The sequence below is a fragment of the Pelmatolapia mariae genome, linkage group LG20 (genome assembly GCF_036321145.2).
Source record: "Pelmatolapia mariae isolate MD_Pm_ZW linkage group LG20, Pm_UMD_F_2, whole genome shotgun sequence".
NCBI lineage: Eukaryota > Metazoa > Chordata > Actinopteri > Cichliformes > Cichlidae > Pelmatolapia > Pelmatolapia mariae.
This window is the reverse complement of record NC_086244.1, coordinates 26,580,505-26,599,867: the sequence shown is the minus strand read 5'-3', so window position 1 is coordinate 26,599,867 and position 19,363 is coordinate 26,580,505. Positions and strand designations below refer to the sequence as shown.

General features: G+C 39.3%; 1 protein-coding gene across 1 annotated transcript in view; it reads left to right on the top strand.

Annotated features, from left to right (window-relative positions):
* b4galnt1a (beta-1,4-N-acetyl-galactosaminyl transferase 1a) overlaps positions 1-16,545 on the top strand; it is a 19,836-nt gene extending 3,291 nt beyond the window's left edge. The window contains exons 2-11 of the mRNA XM_063465147.1: positions 67-278; positions 353-535; positions 2,172-2,278; positions 2,616-2,653; positions 2,753-2,933; positions 4,062-4,154; positions 4,257-4,444; positions 5,014-5,154; positions 14,618-14,855; positions 15,015-16,545. Of these exons, the coding sequence (XP_063321217.1) occupies positions 67-278; positions 353-535; positions 2,172-2,278; positions 2,616-2,653; positions 2,753-2,933; positions 4,062-4,154; positions 4,257-4,444; positions 5,014-5,154; positions 14,618-14,855; positions 15,015-15,226 (1,593 nt within the window). The 3' untranslated portion in view covers positions 15,227-16,545. The remainder of the gene's footprint in view (positions 1-66; positions 279-352; positions 536-2,171; positions 2,279-2,615; positions 2,654-2,752; positions 2,934-4,061; positions 4,155-4,256; positions 4,445-5,013; positions 5,155-14,617; positions 14,856-15,014) is intronic.
* The last annotated feature ends 2,818 nt before the right edge of the window (positions 16,546-19,363 follow it).

The following is a 19,363-nucleotide window of genomic DNA, read 5'->3' as shown; positions in this document are numbered from 1 at the left end:
TGTCTGTCTCTCCCAAGCACCTTTGCTTTATCAACCTGATGATATCTATACAAATTTTCTTTCTAGATGCGCAACAGTTCTAGGAAGTGTGCTCGACTCGCTTTGCTTAGTGGATTTTTTCTGGTTGCCCTCTTTTATTTTTGGAAACCTCGCAGCAAAGAAGTTGACATAAGCTCAAGACAGGATACACCCATTAAAAAACTCTTCACTGGGAAAATTGGAGACGCCACAAATGATTATAAGGACGTTCCCTACCACATAAAGGAGGAGGTGGCAAGGTGTGTAAGTGTGACCTTTTCTTTTAAATTAAAGTTTTCCTTCTTATTACGCAACTCTTTGTTATTTCCAACAGTCGTTTGGCTCAAAATGCCTGCGTATGCAAGGCTGATGAAGAAACCTTTCACCTACCATTGTCAAATCTGCTCTTTCCACACGTGTGGGCTCACAATCTTGATCAAGCATTTTTGGAGTTCCACCCTGATCCTGAAAGTGTAAAGCAGCACAGAGCTGACGAGTACAACAACTTTAAAGAAAGGTGAAGCATGTTTTGCATCTTTTGATTAGATAATGAATGGTTTATAAGATTTTAGATGACAATCTGGAAATTTTCCCACACCAAGCAACTGAGCAATCTGAGCAGTCCAAGAGGCTTTTACAGTTTTTCTCGATTGCTTAAACACTTTTCTTGAAACTATGACTCGTATTCTCAAAACAGTAAACACAAATCCATAACGTCTCACCCAATTTCCCAAACACTGTATTTTCAGGTCAAAATTAAGCTCTACACTCAAAACCATTCACTCTTGCTGAAAAAACAAACTTTGCCCACAGACATCACACACAAGGCCTCAAAAACACACACACTACAACATAGTCTTACACATTGGTGCAATAAATTTAAAACAATATTTCAAAAACTGGCAAGTTATGTTGCTTGTGGTTCTTCCCCTCAAAAACCTTTTCACATCATGAACACAAAAGATCCAATGTACATACAGTGGCACATTTTTATTCATGTACCATACAGTACAACACACATCAAAAACATTATTCCACCTCAGCATCCTGTCTGTGGTCTGGGTCAGGCCCGGGAATCTCATCCACATCACAGGCTATATTGGCCCTGGCCAGGCAGTGGGGGTAAAATCCTCTTGCATGCCTGATCCACCACTGGCATGCATCTACTGATATGTATAGGCAGGCTTCTTCCACGACCCGGAGGAGGTGAACACGGACATAAGGTTCTCTGTCATACACTTTCTACCGCCACGCCGAAAATAACTCCTCTATTGGGTTTAGAAAGGGAGAGTATGCAGGCAGAAAGATGTTAGAAAACCTTGGGTTATTGGTAAACCAGTCATGAACCAGAGCAGTGTGATGGAAGCTGACATTACACCAAACAACAGCATAGTGAGGCTGCTCTGGCTGTGCTGGTTCACTGTAGTCCCGCTGGAACATATGTTGTCTTAGACCATCAAGAAAAGCAAGGAGAAGCATAGTGTTATAGGGTCCTAGAATGGCATGGCGGTGGAGTACCCCTCGTTGGCTGATGGCTGCGCACAGAGTGACATTCCCTCCACGCTGACCAGGGACATTTACAATAGCCCAATGGCCAATTATGTTCCTCCACCTCCTCCTTGGTGTCCTAGACCTCCTTTTCCTCCTCAACCTCTTCCTTTGCATCTCTTTGAATCCATTGTTTCAAACCTGAATGAGTTTCTGATTGATGTGTGATAAATTTTGACTCGTAGTGTTTCCACTTGGTTAATTGTGTGCTAATTGAGCTCAAGCTGTGCTGACTTAAGTTAACATTATTGAATGCAAGTGCTTTCTAAATGGCCACATGGTGTAAGCACTGAAAAATGTAGGGATTTGTGTGTAGAGTTTTGCAGTAACAGTTCACCACATCTGACTCATGTGTTAAAGCAGGGGAATAGTGTTTATAGTTCAGGGAAACGGGTGTGGTTTTTGAAAAATAGCATTATGGTTTTGAAATTTTAGTTCAAAAGATTGGTTATAGTGTTTAAGCAATCGAGAAAAACTGTAATATACTTGTACAGACTACACTGCCCCCCCCACCCCCCACCCCCCCCCACCCCCACCCCCACCAACTGTAAAAACTCACAGCTTTTATGTTGTAGTGTGTGTATATCATTGTCATGTTTCCAAAGGTCCTACAATCCTGCAGATGTGCTTCATGTAGCTGAGGCCAACAGTCCTCTTCAGTATCCTACCCAGGGTGTGCTGGTGCGACCCCTAAAGACAATCATCATTCCTGGTAAAGGCATATTTAACATGCAAAAAAACCATTGAAACCCAGTCTAACTTTTACCTTTAAAAGGTCAGTTACATTGGGCCCTACTTTGATTGAAAACACTGTGCATGGTATAATACAGGATGCAGAACAATCACAGGAAGGAAGACTGGTTAAGTGCAGGTGTGGTCATTTTATTTAAAGCTACAGAAAGCAAAACGAAACTTAACTATCTGTGTTCTACATGAGCACTTTCTTGTTAAAAAGAGGAAATAAAACTGCTATTTAAATGGGTTCATATTTTTAAATCTTCTATTTATATAATTTCACTTTGTCTCCAAAAATAACTGTTTCTCTGCAGGTTTAGCCCTTAAAGAAGAAACAAGATCAGTTCACATGGTAATGCCTCAATTATTGTCTTGCACATTTTTTTTTGTCTTCATTTTAAATATGATTATTTTAAATTATTTTTTGCAACCAATGCTTATCCTGTAACAGGTATCTTTGACTGCAACACTTGGAAGTTTCGATGTTGCTGCTAAGGTGGACATGGTCTCCATCCAGGGAGTGGGAGAGAAGAACATGGTTCTGTCGAGTCCTCTTCTCTCTGCTCTGAACAAACAACTGCAGTTTGTCACCTATACAAACATCGTGTTTCATCCGAAGACAGCAGACACAAGTAAAGTTATGATGTGGATATGAAACTGATACTAAAAGTGCAATATAGAATGTACCTGTTTGAACATATAAACAGTTAGTGCCCCCCCACCCACAATGAGACGAAAGGAAGGCAAAGTTTGGTATGTAACTTTATACAAGCAATTTTTTTTCTGATCTATTAAATAAATAAATGGCCATTACAATACAAATTTAAGGAGATTTAAACTCTAGTAGATTTTTTTAAAGCACTGACGGTATTTGTTTAAAGAGCTTACACATGCTAGCTAAGCATTAACCATTACAGAATGATAGATGATATCCGTGAACTGGAGGTTACAGATGGCAGTCTGACAGCCGTGTGCATTCTACATTTACTGCTATTTCTTGACTCATTATGTATTTCAGGAAGGCAAAATGTTAAAATGTAAGTGTACTATTCAGTTTTTTTCAGCTCCTAGTTGATGATAACATAAACATATGTCACACTTGTAAAGACAAGAAAGAAACTACTTTAATCAGATCAGAATACTCAGAACTAAATTAAATAAATCGATATATTACAACGTTTATAAAGTATAAGAAATAGCTCTAATATATACAAATAGGACTGACCACAACAAAAATAATAAAAAATCTTGAGCATTGTCTGACATATGTTGAAGGAATTCGGCCACCTCAGAAAATAGAGACAACTTTGGCCTTTCCTGTAGAGTGCAGCGGTGTTTTTAACCCAGTCCAGTTTATTATCTATATGTAATCCGAGGTATTTGTAGTCCTCCACATCAACCCCCTGGATTGAAACAGGGGCCTTTGGTCTTTGTCCCGTTGAGCTGCAGATGATTCTGATCGCACAAAGGAGTCGACCAATGTAATGTTTGAGGAATATTCTTGTCCAAAAAGTTCCAATAGAAATTAAACTTGACCGCATGATTTAAAAGCCAATGAAGTAGGTGAGTGAAGGCTTCCCGAGTGGGTTTTTTTGGTTTGTTTTTTTTTTGGGGGGGGGGTTAAGCCATGTAATTGAGGGCGGGGCTGTGCTTAGGCAAATGCAGCTTACAGCTTCATGTACAAAGGTTATTTTCACAACAATGACTGCCCATAAATTCTGCAGCTGGCTTTATCATTTTGTTTTTGTTTCATTCTGCAGTTCAGTTTGCAACTAAAGATCACCAGTCATTTTTCACCATCAAAATTGAACACAGAAACAATCCGAAACTTTACAACTCGGGATACCAAACAGGTTTGTGAGCAGTTACTATGAACACATGTAAAGTTTAGCTTTTTGATGCACAGTGTTTAAAAGTCACATGAGTATTTAATTTGTTGTTCTTGTTTCCCTTAGAGTACAATATTACAGCTCTAGTTACCATCGCCACCAAGACCTTTCTGCGCTATGACAAACTGAAAGATCTCATTGACAGCATAAGAAAATATTATCCCACCGTCACTATTGTGATAGCAGATGATAATGAACACCCTCAGCCCGTGACTGGTCCTCATATTGAACACTACATTATGCCATTTGGAAAGGTAAACAAGTTACTGTTTCTGTATGCAATGACCTGGTCCCTATTCCAGGAAGCAAGGTTAGTGAAAAACTCTGAGTTTGTTAAGCCTGAGATGAAGGACACTCTGGGAGTTCCAGAAAGAGAGTTAACTTCAATAACTGGAGCAACAGACTGTGAACTTAACCTGCTTGCTGGCAGGTTTTCTTCAACAATCTGAGTTCGTCTCCATCAATCTTGAGTTCCTCTCCAACTCTTCCCCTTCTGCTTCACTTTAACCACCTTGTTTACTTTATTTTTAGGACCCAAATGCAACATATTTACTTTGTTTTTGTTTTTTTTATTCAATTTAAAAATGCCCTCAAACTTAATACTTTTATCTTTAGTTTGTGTCACCTATTTACCTGTTGCTATGGCGAATCCTGGTATCAGAGCTCCCCTGATAATGGCTTTCTTCTCTCTGACCAAAACTGTTCTGGAACCAAAACTCAGAGTTGCTTATCTCAGTCAGTTTAACCTGCTTCCTCAAATAGGATCCTGCTTTGCCATTTTTACTGTGGTTATTCTATTATTGATTGCTCTTTGTTTATACAGGGTTGGTTTGCAGGTAGAAACCTGGCAGTGTCTCAGGTAACCACCAAATATGTGCTCTGGGTGGATGATGATTTCATCTTTACTGCAAACACCAAGTTGAAGAAGATGGTGGACATCCTAGAAAAGACCACTCTGGATCTGGTAAGATGATGCAGTTGTGTTTTTGTTTGTTTGTTTATTTTGTTTTTTTAAAGTGAGCTTAAAGGAGCGGCCTGAAACTTGATGCAAATATGCAAACTAGTAATTAGAAGAGCAAAGTGCAATGTCACTGTGCCCTTACAATATTTGATTATGAGCAGAATATTCAGTTGTTGCTGAAAGAAATTTAATCACTAGAATTACAAGTTAATCTTATAAAATGGTATTTTACAAGATTAACTTCCTTTTCATGTCATAATTTTCTACAACTGTATGTTTCTATTTATTCATTCATTTATTTATTTATTTATTTATTTATTTATGTATGTATTTATTACTTAAAGTCAGGAACAGAAGGGAAATGGTGACTGTGTTTTACATTTCTTTTCCCTGAAATTGCCCTGATGACAAGTCTTGGGTGCCAGTTTTGGAAGTGCAGTGATGATGTAGACCTAAACTACCAGTCAAAAGTTTTAGAAAACCCAAATTTTTCCAGTTTTTTTTTTTTTTTTTTAATTGAAAATCATGCAGTTTCCTGTTAGCCGCCTATCACAAAAGCTGTTGTGGCTTTGGGTCTGCCAGACCTCTTCCTGTCAGAGTTTGTCCCAGTTTCTGAGTCCCTTTACATGGTAAAGGATACTGTACTCACGCACACCTTGACTTTCTTTGCAAAGTCTCTGTGGGAAAGATTTTTAAGTGTGATGACAGTCTGTGTCTCTTCCATTGTTAATTGCTTTTTCTTTTTTTTTCTTTTCTTTTTTTTGGTAGCAACACACTACTTTCTGCAGTACAATGTTTGATGGATAATTTGTATATTTGACACATTTTGTCCTGTTTGTCCATGGTGTTCTACCATGCAGGCATATGAATGCAAACAATGTAATTGTTTGTATGCCGGCTTGTACACATACGCGAGAGACACGAGAGTTCTTCTTTACTGATGTTTACTGTGCTTCTCTTAATGCACATAGGTACACCGTAGAACGGGTGAATACAAATGTACAAGGAAATTATATTTCAGCAAACATATTGCAATATAAAATTCACAAAATATAAATGAACATACCACTTTGGCCTGCAAGTAGACAAACCGGTGTATTTGGAACTTAGGACTTGTTATTTCTTCTTTGACATTCACACGGCTAGACCGTCACCACGAGCAGCTTCTCTGACCTTTTTTCCCAAAACAGGAAGTGACCTCTGCCCTTACCTTAAACTTAGAAAACTTTAACCGATTATTTTCCATGTATCAAATTAACAGTACACCAATCCGGTATGCAAATAGGAAAATGTTAACATGCTCAACATAAAAATAAAACATACAAAATAAAATGCGTTAATTACATTATCATTACAAGAGCTCCGCCTAGTGGTCAAATACTAACATTTCAACAACTGTTACAGTGTGTTTGTTTTTGTTCAAAATGAGCTTGTGCAAGAAAGAGTAGACACAGGGCATAACAAACACAACACAGCTCAACAAAGTAAAATTTGTTTGCTGTTTGAAAATTTTGGAAATGGAGAACATAGGTACTCCACCACACAAATAAAAGGTGTGTGGTGATTAGGGATGGGTATCGTTTAGGTTTTATCCAATACCGGTGCCAAACCGGTACTTTTGAAACGGTGCCGGTGCTTAAACGCTGCTCGAACCGGTGCTCGAACCGGTGCTTAAAAAATGGAGAACACAAACTTTGTCCAAAAACCTCTCATGTTTAGCTGTGGGGTTTTTTGTAAAAAGATAACAATGTTGGCCTTTTCTGCAGCTATAGGGCATATATGGTATCACTCTTGGCTGGAAGCAGTGCTTAAACAATGGAAAAAACACAAACTTTGTCCAAAAACCTCTCATGTTTAGCTGTTTTCTTCTTTTTCTTTGGTCATTTTAGCCTTTTTGGCCAGGGTAAAGGGAGTATCTGCCATCAAACAAGAAGACAGCCGCATGTAACTATGACGGTGTTTGCTAGTTCACCTTACATCCATTAATTTAATAACGTGGTTAGCCTACTCAACATAAATGACACACGAACAACATTAAGCTACTCACCCAGAGAAGAACGGCTACTGCTGCCATCATCATCCGTCATCATTTCTGCTACACTGGCAGGGCTAGGGCCAGGACTCTCCTCTTCGGGTTCTTGGGGGATGTTGCTAACTCCGGGTCCGATAACAGGCACCACACCAACAGTAGATGTGCTCGGTGTGAGGTCTTGCAGCAAGCTATCAAATACGGTGCATTTCTCGGCTTTTAATAAAACGCTATGCGTCGCCAGGTGTTTCATCAGATTCGAGGTGTTACCTCCTTTGCACAGTATCACCTTAAAGCACTTGTTGCAGACTGCTGAGTTTGCGTCTTTTGCTGTGAAGTACAGCCAGACTTTTGACCGCTTGGCCTTGGGCATTTTTAATCTGTAGCTCTGCTCTAAAAGAACGTACGTACCTGGCCCCGCCTACTATCTTTGGAAAGATAAAATGATTGGCTAGAATCCGAAGTGTATGACATCTCAGGAAAAAAAAGCACCGAAATAAAGCACCGAAATGTGTGCTGCTTTTCGGTCTGGTTACTACCGTTTATGTCAGAACCGGTGCCATAATGGCACCGGATACCGGTACCCATCCCTAGTGGTGATTTGCAGTGTAGGGACTAACGCGTTATTAAGTAACGAGTTACAGTAACTACGTTATTATTGTGGTAACGAGCACGGTAACTAGTTATTATGCCAAAATCAGGAACGTGTTAATCGTTACTGGGATTTAGATAGGGTCGTTATTCGTTACTTCGTGTGTTGCGTTCAACTTACCTCGGAAATCGGAACACGGACCTGGGAATGATGTCACACTCGAGTAAACGGCGTTCTGGTTAGCCTCGTCAGAGAAGTCGGGATTCCAATATGGCAATGCCCTCGAAAACGGTTGTTTTGCTAGCCCTCTACAAAAAGAAATTACTACTAAACACACATGCAGCCATAGCTGGACTTGGTGGGCCATGGTGATTTTTCGTTTTGATGTGCCGATGTTTTTTTTGGTTTTTTTCCGTAACGGTATAAACAGTGAAAGGTGATGGATTGGCCAGATGCTGGCAGATGTGGAAAAAAGTAACTCAACTGTTTGGTGGTGGCATCGTGGAGCTTTCACAGATTCAGTAACATTAGCAAGTGGTGGAGGCCAGCAGGTGGATGAGAGAAAGGGGAGGCAGGAGGAGGAGAGACCCGAGGCGGCCCGCCGGTCCGAATGTCAGGTGAACTGAACTTCAGGTAAGAAGTTATGACCTGCAGTCTATCTGGGTCAGATATAAACCAAGTTTAGGTGTAGTTTATTTTCGTTGTGCTCACTTTTTACAGTCAGTTACAATAACTCGTACTGCGTACTAGCTAGCATGACGGAGTCATACTGCTGGGTGGGTGCTATGATGTTACTGATGTTGAACTTTATTTTGTTCATAAGGTTAGTTATTAGAGTTGCAAACTGTCCTGTAAAAAATGGAATCATCTCGTATTCAGAGAAAATATTACGCGGTTCGTAATGAGGTGAAAAGGAATGCAGTTTGTCCCGTACTTCAGCTACAATGGGAAAAAAAAAAAGACACAAAGCTGGAGTTATTCTGCGTCTTTACGCTGCACAGCTGTGTCTTCTTCTCTCATTCTCTCCCCCTCCCTCTCCTGTTGCTACTTCAATCATGAAACTGATCAATGATCAGCTGATCGGCTTTTCTCTCTTGTTTGTTTATCGCCCACTTTGTGCCAGAAAGAGGAAACCAGTGGATGTCGCGCTAAACAACAGCAGCACGTTTAAGCTTGATCACCTGTTGTTAGAATTTATTTAATATTACTTTCTAGTATCAGCTGATGTTTGTTGGAGCCACAGCTGTAAAAGCTGCTGGTCATGATATCAGTTTGGATATGTGGTGAGAGGGAAACATGAAGATGAAACCAGGAGATGTCCTTACTGAATCATCAGGGCTGAACAGATGATGGAGAAACAGGTTTACCTTTTCGGTGACATGAATGAGTTGAAGGGAAGTTATGAACTGTTTCTGAGAGACAAATAACACCAGGATCCTTTTCTAAGTAGTTGACAGCTGGTAACTGTGCAGGGGCGGGTCTAGCAAAGTTTTGCCAGGGGTGCAGGTAGGGCATTAACAGGGAGAGGGGGGCACAAAGAAATACTTTTCTTTCTTATTCTCATTTAAAATATCTAGCTTTTAATAAATAATTATCTGAATCTTACAACAAACCATTGATAGATTGATACATATATACCATCAGAACAGTGTACATCACTGTCACAACAGCATTTGTTTTCATTCAAAGGCTTTATGGTTTTTCCTATAATGGTGGGCCAGTCTCGAGTCAAAATGCCTGGGCCGATTTTTTGTCCCAGTCCAGCCCTGTATGTAGCTCATCTGCAGTCTGGTGTTACCTACATCTTCCTACTCGGAAGGCAGAATTTCCAAGTTCTGAGTACAATCGAAAGCACCACGACTGCAGTTTTTGTGTTGGATGTAAAAAGCACACATGACGCTGTGACGTAGGCTAGAATCATGGCGGCAGTCGACGACGGTCCAGCCGTGGGATTTCTCTCGTGGAAATATGCACATTATTTTTTCCTTTCTGTTGGTAGGTGGCACAGTGCACTTGTGGCAGGATAGTGCTAACATGTAAACAAGCTAGAAGACTGGCAATCTTGCTGGGTATCCAGTTAGGGAAGCAACACATTAACAAGAAAATTCTGAGTAAAACCAAAGTTACTTTCCCTAGTAACTAGTTACTTTGAAAGTAACGAGTAACTTGAAGTAACTGAGTTACTTTTGATAGAAGTAACTAGTAATGTAACTAAGTTACTAATTTAAAGTAACTTACCCAACACTGGTGATTTGTGCTTTTACCAGTAAATGTCCTTTCTGAAAAGGCAAAATGTTAAAAAAATAAAAGAAGTTTCATTCCAGAACCTCTTAAAACCCAGCAGTTCACTTTTCCCCTCTGTGGGTGCCATGAATCTGAAAGCGCTATGTCAAGCACCATTTGTGCAATCTCTGTGAGTCAATCTCTGGGCTTTCTATTACCACATTTGTGGAGGCACATGACAGATGACAGAGTACATGACATTTCCTTTCACAATGACAGGAATTGATACTTTTCACATTTTGTGGCCACAAGTGAAGTTTCAATGATTCTGTTGCTAAAACCCAAATCGTTTCTTTAATTTCTTTGTCTTAACTTGGATTTTAGTGGGATTTGAGAAGTCTACGGTAACTTTACCCCTTCCAAAACAAAACTTTAATTCGGTAACTCTGAACCACTACTTTAGATTTTTAACCTGTGTCCATACTTATAGAAGCAGAGAGACGGATAAGTCTAGATTTTACTTAAAATTGTGAAAGGGAAGTCAGACATTGGAACATGGAGGTGAAAGGTCAGAAGAAGACATGTCATCTTGTGGGGACCTGACATCATTATGAATAAGAAGAAATGTGTAGAAAATGAAATAAGAACCTTTATACACATACACACACACACACACACACCTTTATCACTGTAACAAGTATAACGAAATTAATTGCAGTCCCTGCAGTGTCAAAAGAAAAAAGTTTAAGTATAATTACAAAAGAATAGAATAAAAAAAATAGGTAGAGCATGATATTCAGTAATAATAAATAGAACCTTATTGCACATAAACACAATAGCACACGATGTCACAGGATGTCATCCATTGCACTATTTGCCAGGTTGAATTGTAGGTGATTACTTGTAATTCAAAGCCCTAACAGCTAGAGAGTAGATACTGCTATCTAGTCTATTAGTCTTTGTTCTGATGCTCTTGTATCTTTTGCCTGATGGCAGCAGTTCAAAAAAGATTATGAGCGGGGTTTGAGGAGTCTTTTATGATATTTCCTCCTTTCCTGAGACAGCAAAAGTGGTTGAGTTCATCCAATGATCCCCTGGGCAATATTTACAATCCCCTGAACTTTTTTTTTTTCCTGCGCCGTCGTGCAGCTGGAAAACCACAGAGGGAGTAGCACAGGATGCTCTCAATAGAACAACGATAGGAGGACACCAGCAGCTTTTGGGGGGTGTTGTGTTTCCTGAGGATTCCAGGAAATGAAGTCTCTGCTGAGCCTTCTTTGCTAGCTCTGCTGTGTTCACAACCCAGGGAAAGGGTTGATGTAAAGAGGTTTAATGTCCATTTTCTTTTTCCTGAAATCCACAACAATATCCTTTGTCTTGGTTGTGTTCAGGAGCAGGCTGTTGTCCCTGCACAATGCTGTCAGCTGCTCCACTTTGTCCCTGTAGGCAGATTCATCCTCCCCCAGGGATGAGCCCGACCACAGTGGGTCATCTGCAGATTTGATGATGGTGTTACTGTGGTGAGCGGGGGCACAGTCATATGTGTATAGTGTGAAGAGCATTGGGCTCAGCACACAGTCCTGGGGAGAGCCGGTGCTGATGCTGATGGCCGAGGAAATGTGGGGACCCACCCTTGTGTGCGGTTTGTCAGAAAGTCCTTAATCCATAGACAGGTGGAATATGGGAGTCCTAGGGTCAACAGCTTGCTCACCAATCTGTGAGGGAGGGTGGTGTTAAAGGCAGAGCTTAAATCAATAAAGAGGATGCATGCGGAGCTCCTCTGCTTCAGGTGGGACAGGGTAGCATGGAGAGCAGCAGCAACAGCATCCTCAGTAGACCTGTTAGCCCTGTAGGCAAATTGGTGAGTATCAAAGGTGGTGAGCGCTACTGGCCGATACTCATTCAGGCAGGTTGTGGGTGATTTTTCTTTTTTTTTTCTTTTGGTAAGGGGACTATGATGTAGGATTTCAGACAGGGTGGAAGTGAGGCCTGGGAGTGTGACAGATTAAAAACATCAACTAAAAGTTAGATTTATTTAACTATTTACACTGTTGATTTCTGCAGTTAGAATCATAGTATGCTATAACTGCATTAGACACACATCTCCTGTCTTTGTCAGTTCAGTTTCAACCATATAGAAATTAGCATGAAACATGAAAACAGAACACCTGGTCACAACTGCCAAGAGAGGTAGCTCTCTGATAAGATCAAACAGTAAAGGTTTTAGAAAGACAAATGTCAAAGCACATAAACCACAGACAGATCAGCTCATCTCTGTAGATAGCATTTAAACTGAAAACATACCAGTGTTTGTGGAAAAACTCAGATAACCTAGAATCTGCATTTACTGGTTCTTTGTTTTAGTCAGTTCAGTAAATTACGACAGACTCTTTAAGATCAAAGTAACAAATGATCTTGATGTCTCTGGTAAGGGGAAAATAATAATTCCCTCTGGAAGGTGAGACCTCTCTTAAACAGTATGCAACAAGGCTGTCTCAATCTCCTGAGACCATAGAAAGATGATTCCTTTTACGGGCCGCTGTCCTGTATGGCATTTGAGAAACCAAATCCCACAACTTCAGAGCCCTATACAATACTTCTTATCCATAATGAATAAGAAGTATTGTATAGGGCTCTGGATGTCGTCATTTATGCCCCTGCTTTCCCGTTCCTGCTTTAATGCCTGGCCCTCACCCACATCATCTCCTTTCAGCACCGACTGTGACTCATCTTCCACAGTTCTTCCTCACTCAGCTCGGTCATACCACGCATGACCATTGTTGGTGCAATGGGTGATGTGATCTAACAATCAACATTTAGGTGACTATTGGGTCAGCAGGATGAAGTTTAATCAAAAAGCTTGACTATGAGAAGTTATTACTTAAAATTATGTTTTAGTGTTCAGATGCAGTTCCTTCATCTGACAGTTCTAATGTTCAGAAATCCACACATAGAAACGATGTCATTACGTTACACCACATCATCCTGTGATCAAAACATGACCCGATGTCCACTACAAAAGACTTACGATTTTTTTTTTCTTCAAAATCACAATTTTGCGGAGGGAAAAGCAATTGTAAGATATTATTTTCAAGCAAAATAGTTAAATTATCTTTCAAAAAAATAAAGATCAAAACATATTTTGCTCAGGCTCACAGGAGGAAATATATTCCCCAAGCTGTGAATGACTTGCTATGTTTGACAGAGGAATGCTGCAACTGTTGAATGCAAAAGAATGCTGTTGACATCAAGGGCTGAGGAAGTTGGGGGAAGGTGGAGGCTGGGGGGCTGTGAGTGGGTACCCTGTGGGATTGGTTGTCCATCAGCTCCTGTAGACATTATCAATTGGCCAAAATTGGAAATCTTTTCAAGTTACTATTGGCTCATATGTGCACTTTGCAAAAATTAGGATTTCTTTTTATTACTTAAATTTCCATTCAAGGGCAACTCTGAAATCCTTTACATCCTGTAAAGGGATTTTCCAGATGGAAATGAAAACACTGCAAATAGCAAAGTTCGTAGAAAGGAAATTCTCTACTGTGATAACACCATTTTATATCAGCATATGGAAGAAGCACAAAAAAAGAGAACAAGCAGCAAAAGAAAACAAATACTAGAGGAGGAAAGTCCCTCAGACAAATCCAGAGACTGCGCAGAGACTGAGGTCACTGGCAGAGTCCTTTCAGCTAGGCAAAGAATATGCAGTTACATGAGATATGAATAACTCATACAACAGTGAAAGTAAGGATTCAGTTATAATAGATGATGTTATATCTTTAGCATTGCTTAACTTTGATTTTCAAAATGTTATTGCTCAGTTAGTCGTTTCAGCAATCCGATTACCTATAGACTATGTTCAGGCAGTCATATAATATATTCTACCTATTGAAATGCATTAAATACATTTTTTTTTGGAACAGCAAAAATATACCTCAAATGAACTATGAAAATGCTTGAATAAAATATGTCATTGTCATTTCTATAGCAGATTTAAAGCCACAGGAGTTGATCCAAAGTGCTTTTCAGGTCTCCAAAAAAAGAAACCTGGTCTGTTCCAGAAAACATTTGGAAAAACTGTGAAGCTGTGTTTTGTTAACTTTGTTAACTACCAGTGAACAGCAAAAGTCAGCTATTTGGTGCTCATTAAAATGTGCTCAGATTTAGCATATGAGTGAAGCATTAACTTGTTAATCATGACTGCTCTCCTCTACATAGGTACTTGGTAAAACCAGGTTTTGTAGCTAATCAGAGCTTTCTATGTCTGCCCATGCACATGGTTAACTGGGGAGCAACATTCACAAAGTTGATTAAGCCAGCTTCTATCAGTTTGTGCTCGAACTGAAAACTGCTGACAATGGCTTTCTTTCCGTACTGACGCACAACCCTAAATCAATGATCAGCCTTTCTTGAAGAGAAGAAACTCACAGTTGTCAACTGTTTTTCTTTGTTTGGTTTCTTTGTTTTGTTTTGTCTGTAATTTTTAAAATTTTTGAACATGACTTCAGAAATAGGGCCCAGATCCAAGTTGCAATGGTTGCCTAGTCAACGTATTGCTTCTTGAAACCATGCATATTTTTGGAAATATCTTTTCTGCCTTAACATTATTGTCTTACTGATTTCAGGTTGGTGGTGCAGTCAGAGAGGTGACAGGTTACACCGCAACTTATCGTCACACCATATCGGTGGAGGATGGCGGAAAAGAGGGTGACTGCTTACATATCAGACTTGGCTACCACCATGCCATCAAAGGATTTCCCAACTGCGTGGTAGCTGATGCTGTCATCAACTTCTTCATGGCGCGGACGGTCAAAGTGCAGCAGGTTGGATTTGACCCGCGCCTTGCACGGCAGGCCCATCTAGGTGAGTTATTAATTGTTATCAGAATGACTTCAATAATCCCTAAGGAATTTGTGTTACTTGTGTAGAACTGAAATTACATTGATGAGTTTCTTCGCAATGAAAAAAAAGTAAAGTGGCACAATCAAGGCTTGTGGAAAATGGAATACTTTCTTTTTGCAGAGTTCTTCATCGACGCTCTTGGCCACCTCCACATTGGCTCCTGTAGTGACGTCATTGTGAGTCACGCGTCAAAGATCATACTACCCTGGAGTAAAACAGACGTACAAAAAGCCTATGAAAAATTCCGGTACTCATCGTCAGCCACGAATGCTAAAACTCATAACGAAATCTTCTACTTTAAGAACAGGTTCAAATGCATGACCAGTCAATGAAATGTGAGAAATAGTTTTGCTCAGGTAAAATAAGACAAATTGTTTATTTTTGGTTTTTACTGACAAAAAAACTGGGTGGATTACCCAGTTATGATCTTTGGTATCCAAGGTTGGTGTTTGTTTTTTTGGTTTTTTATGTTAGTGGCTTGTAGTGTTTCTAACAACTTTCATAAGTCTCTGGAAACTTGTAAATCACCTTTTGACTATTGTTTTCAAAGCGTTTCACCCTCATCTTCAATGAATTTTTTTTTATAAACGGGTTCTAAAAAAAATAAAATAAAAATGGAGTTAAGAAAAAGGTATGTTGTTCCAAGTCACAATATAGCAGCAAGTATTCTATAGCAAAACAGTTCCAGTTTGATAAAAATGGCTTTGCAAACTGATGCCCAGTGTCACATGATTGTTTTTGTTGTTTCATTTGTATGTATTTTTAGGATACTGTTATGCCCCACTTAAAAACGAAGTGTTAACTGAGGGGGGAGAGGGGGGGTGTAACACAAAGTGAAAAAGAAAAACTACTGAAAAACAAGATGTCATTAAACATGATTTATTGCACAAAACTACTAAAGTAAAGATGAACAAAGGGAAGCTCTTTTCTTCAGGGTCTCCAAGGCCAAAACAACAAATAAAACATCCCCTTTAACTAAGAAATGAACCAAGAACTCTAGCCGAAAACAAAATACAATGGCTGAGCTCCCTGTCTAGCCAAAAACAGGAGAAAACGATTGAAACAAAAATGGCAGAGAACCCCTACCTGCTTCCACTGTGATTAACCAATTACCACTGTAAAGGCACACCTTTGTTCACAATAAAGAAAGAAAACCAAAGTTACACAGAGTTTAAATTCTCGCACACACACACACACTAAAGCCTGCTGCCCAAACCACTGTAGCTCACAGCTCTGGCAAATGGGGGGAAGTGGAAGGGGCATGGTGGTTTGAGATGGCAGACTATATGCCATGGCTGATGAGCTGCAATACACCTCAGCTGCGGCTCATGAGGCAGACCTGGAACACAGGAAAGGGAGAAAAAAAACCTCTCTCACAGAGGGAGAGCCACTAGAGGTCAGCAACCGTAACAGATACTCAGGTCAACAGTCTTTGTTTTTCCCTCTCCCCTAATGTCAGTGATTTCACAATATCCTGCTGCTGTGACTGCGTCTCTAAATTTAATCTATGAAACCTTCAGTCAGTAATTTACGTAAACAGATGCTGTCTCTGTCTTTTCTTCTCAACAGTATTTCTAAAAATGCTTGTTTAATTTTTTTAGAGTGTATCGTTTGTTTGTTTGGTTGGTTGGTTGGTTGGTTGGTTGGTTGGTTGGAAAAAAAACCTTAGCATCCATTTCCTGTTTATTTGTTAAATTAAATTTCTTGTTATCTGGCTAAGTAATAACACAGAAAAACTGGGTAAGAGAGAGTGAGCACCCTAAACAGATTGACAGTCAATCTTTAAACAGAAAATATGACTTACATTTAGAGTTTAAGTGACACTCCTTTAGCAAATAGTGGCCTTGCACTTCTTTCCCAAATCCGATGGAACATTAAAGATGGTTCTTATTAATATCTACTACAACCCCCTTCCACTCTAAGGGAGGCTCTTTTTTATGGTTAGTGGTTAAAGGTGTAATATGTGAATAATGAGTGTACATGTTTACCAAATTAGTACCCAACATCTGCTGTTTCTTACTAGTAGAACCAAAGTTGCTCCTCAACTACCTCACTCAATCTAGAGAGCAAGACTATCACTGGGCTGCAGAATCCTTTACATGACTATCATGACTTGTGAACTGAATCTGGTCAGCATTTACCTCTTTTACTAACCCCCCTTTGCTGGGAGGTAAAGTTGGCAATGTTGTTAGTTCCACACCAGAATAGGAGCACATCAACCATCAGCTAAGTACCTACGTACATAGAAACAATCTAGCAATCATTTTGGGGTTGTTTTGTTCTGTGATGTGAGTATTTAAATACAGCTTTGTTATATTTAAAATGATGTAATTTCAATAAAAAGCACAGATCCATTATGTGGCCATTGTTTTGTTAAAGCCTACAGGGCCTCAGGAGGAAGAGTGCGTCGTCTATCAATTAGAAGGTTGTTGGTTTAATATCTAGCTCCTCAAGTCAGCATGTCGAAGTATCTTTGAGCAAGACACCAGAACCCAAGTTGCCCCTGATGCGTTCATCGACACTCTTCAACATTAAACAAATGGGGTAAATAATGTTTGTCATAAAAAGCGTTTTGAGTGCTCAGTTAGAGTAGAAAAGAACTAAGTGGAAGTCCTTTATCCCTGTATTTTAGGAGAGAGGGAGTTTCCTCATCTGAGTTCATCATTTTTAATAACTAACACAAATTATGAATAAATAATGTGCAGCCTATTTGTATACTTCTCTTTGTGCCTCACTCATATCTCCTCCAGCAATCCTTCACTCTCATCTCCTCTTTCCTGTAGATGCGAATTCAACAGAAATTCAGACATTCTTCAGTGTAGCACTCTGAAATTCAATTCAGTTCAATTCTATTTATACAGCACCAAATCACAACAACGGTTGCCTCAAGGAACTTTGAAGAGCGTACTGAGGAGATGAGGAACAACTTTTTGGTGACAGTGTTCGTAACAGCCGTTACACACTGTAAAATCTAATTAGTTCACAGAACTCAAAAAAACTATGCAAACTCGTTGCCTCAAAAAAATTGAGTAAAGTTTACTTAAGATGACTAAGTTAAGGCAACTTGTTCACTTTGAGTACAGTGTAAAAACCTATTTAGTTTCCAGAACTCAAAAAAACTATGCAAACTCGTTGCCTCAAAAAAACTAAGTAAAGCTTACTTAAGATGACTGTTAGGACAACTTATTCATTGCAAGTCTGCAGTATTAAGAATAACTTGATATTTCTGACTGTACAATACTAATTGTTTACCTACTGACAAACATTTCGAGTTCAACTAAATGAAAAAACAATTTGTGGTAACCTGAATATGATTAAAAACAATTAACAACACTTTTTGTAATGATGTTAAAATCAGCCCAACTTTTATTTTCAAATGCAAAAAAGTACAACAGCCAACATACTGGACACTGTTCTGCTGAACAACAAACAATTATATTGCCATCACTGTTATAATCTTACAATGAAACAAAGTCTCAGATGTAATTATTCTGAAAATAAGCTTAGGCCTACCACAATTTTTTTTTTTTGCACTTACATTATTTATATAATCAAAATAAAATATATTTATTGTTCTGTCACAAGTGCAGTCTCTAATTTAAACAAATTTGTTTTTCATTCCAACACAGGAGCTGGAATGTTGTAATATTTTAAGGATGGCTTGTTTCCAGTCCAGGCATTACTGCCTGAATGACTGTCATGGATCGAGGTGATCCAAATGTAAGTGCAGAAGAAAGTCTCCAACTTCCCTTAAGTACAGTGGCAGTGGATGTGGGTTGGAGATGCAATGAGCTTGAACCTGTAGGCGACCATCTTCACTGACCACACCATCTGTGACGGAGGACTCATCTCTCCTGGTGTCCTGCAAGCAAACAATCACATTTTTTGGAACACAAACTTAATTGCTTTCCTAAAACATTTTTTTCTGCATTTGGTATAGAACAGACTCCAATTTAGACAATCTCAGGCTCCCTCCCCACCGGAGAGGTGACATTCAATGTCCCACTTGTCAGTCTGGATAGCCGTGACCACCACCCAACATACAATAATGTCATGAAAGCATCATTTTAAAAAGGGCTATGCAAACATGGCCAATAACTTTCATTCTAATGATGTGCAAAATGATTTGGGCACAAAACAAATTTTGCTGTTTGAAAACTTGCAGACTTCACTATATACAGTGTAGACCCTCTAAACTAAGTTTGGGGGATGTGATCTTTCAAGAAGTGCAGACCAAACTGTTGTTGTTTGTTTACTTACACAGCATGTCTTGTAGAATTAACTGGAGTCAACAGCAACAGCAAAGTGCAGTCATACCTCAAGTCTAATAACAGAAGACAGGAAAAGATCAGTAAAGAAACAACTTCCCCAAACCAAAGCACAAACAAAACAATAAGTAAAACAGGCTGATCTAAAGTATGATTAAAGTTCAGCCTGATTAATATAAATGTCACTGACAGTTGTTAATA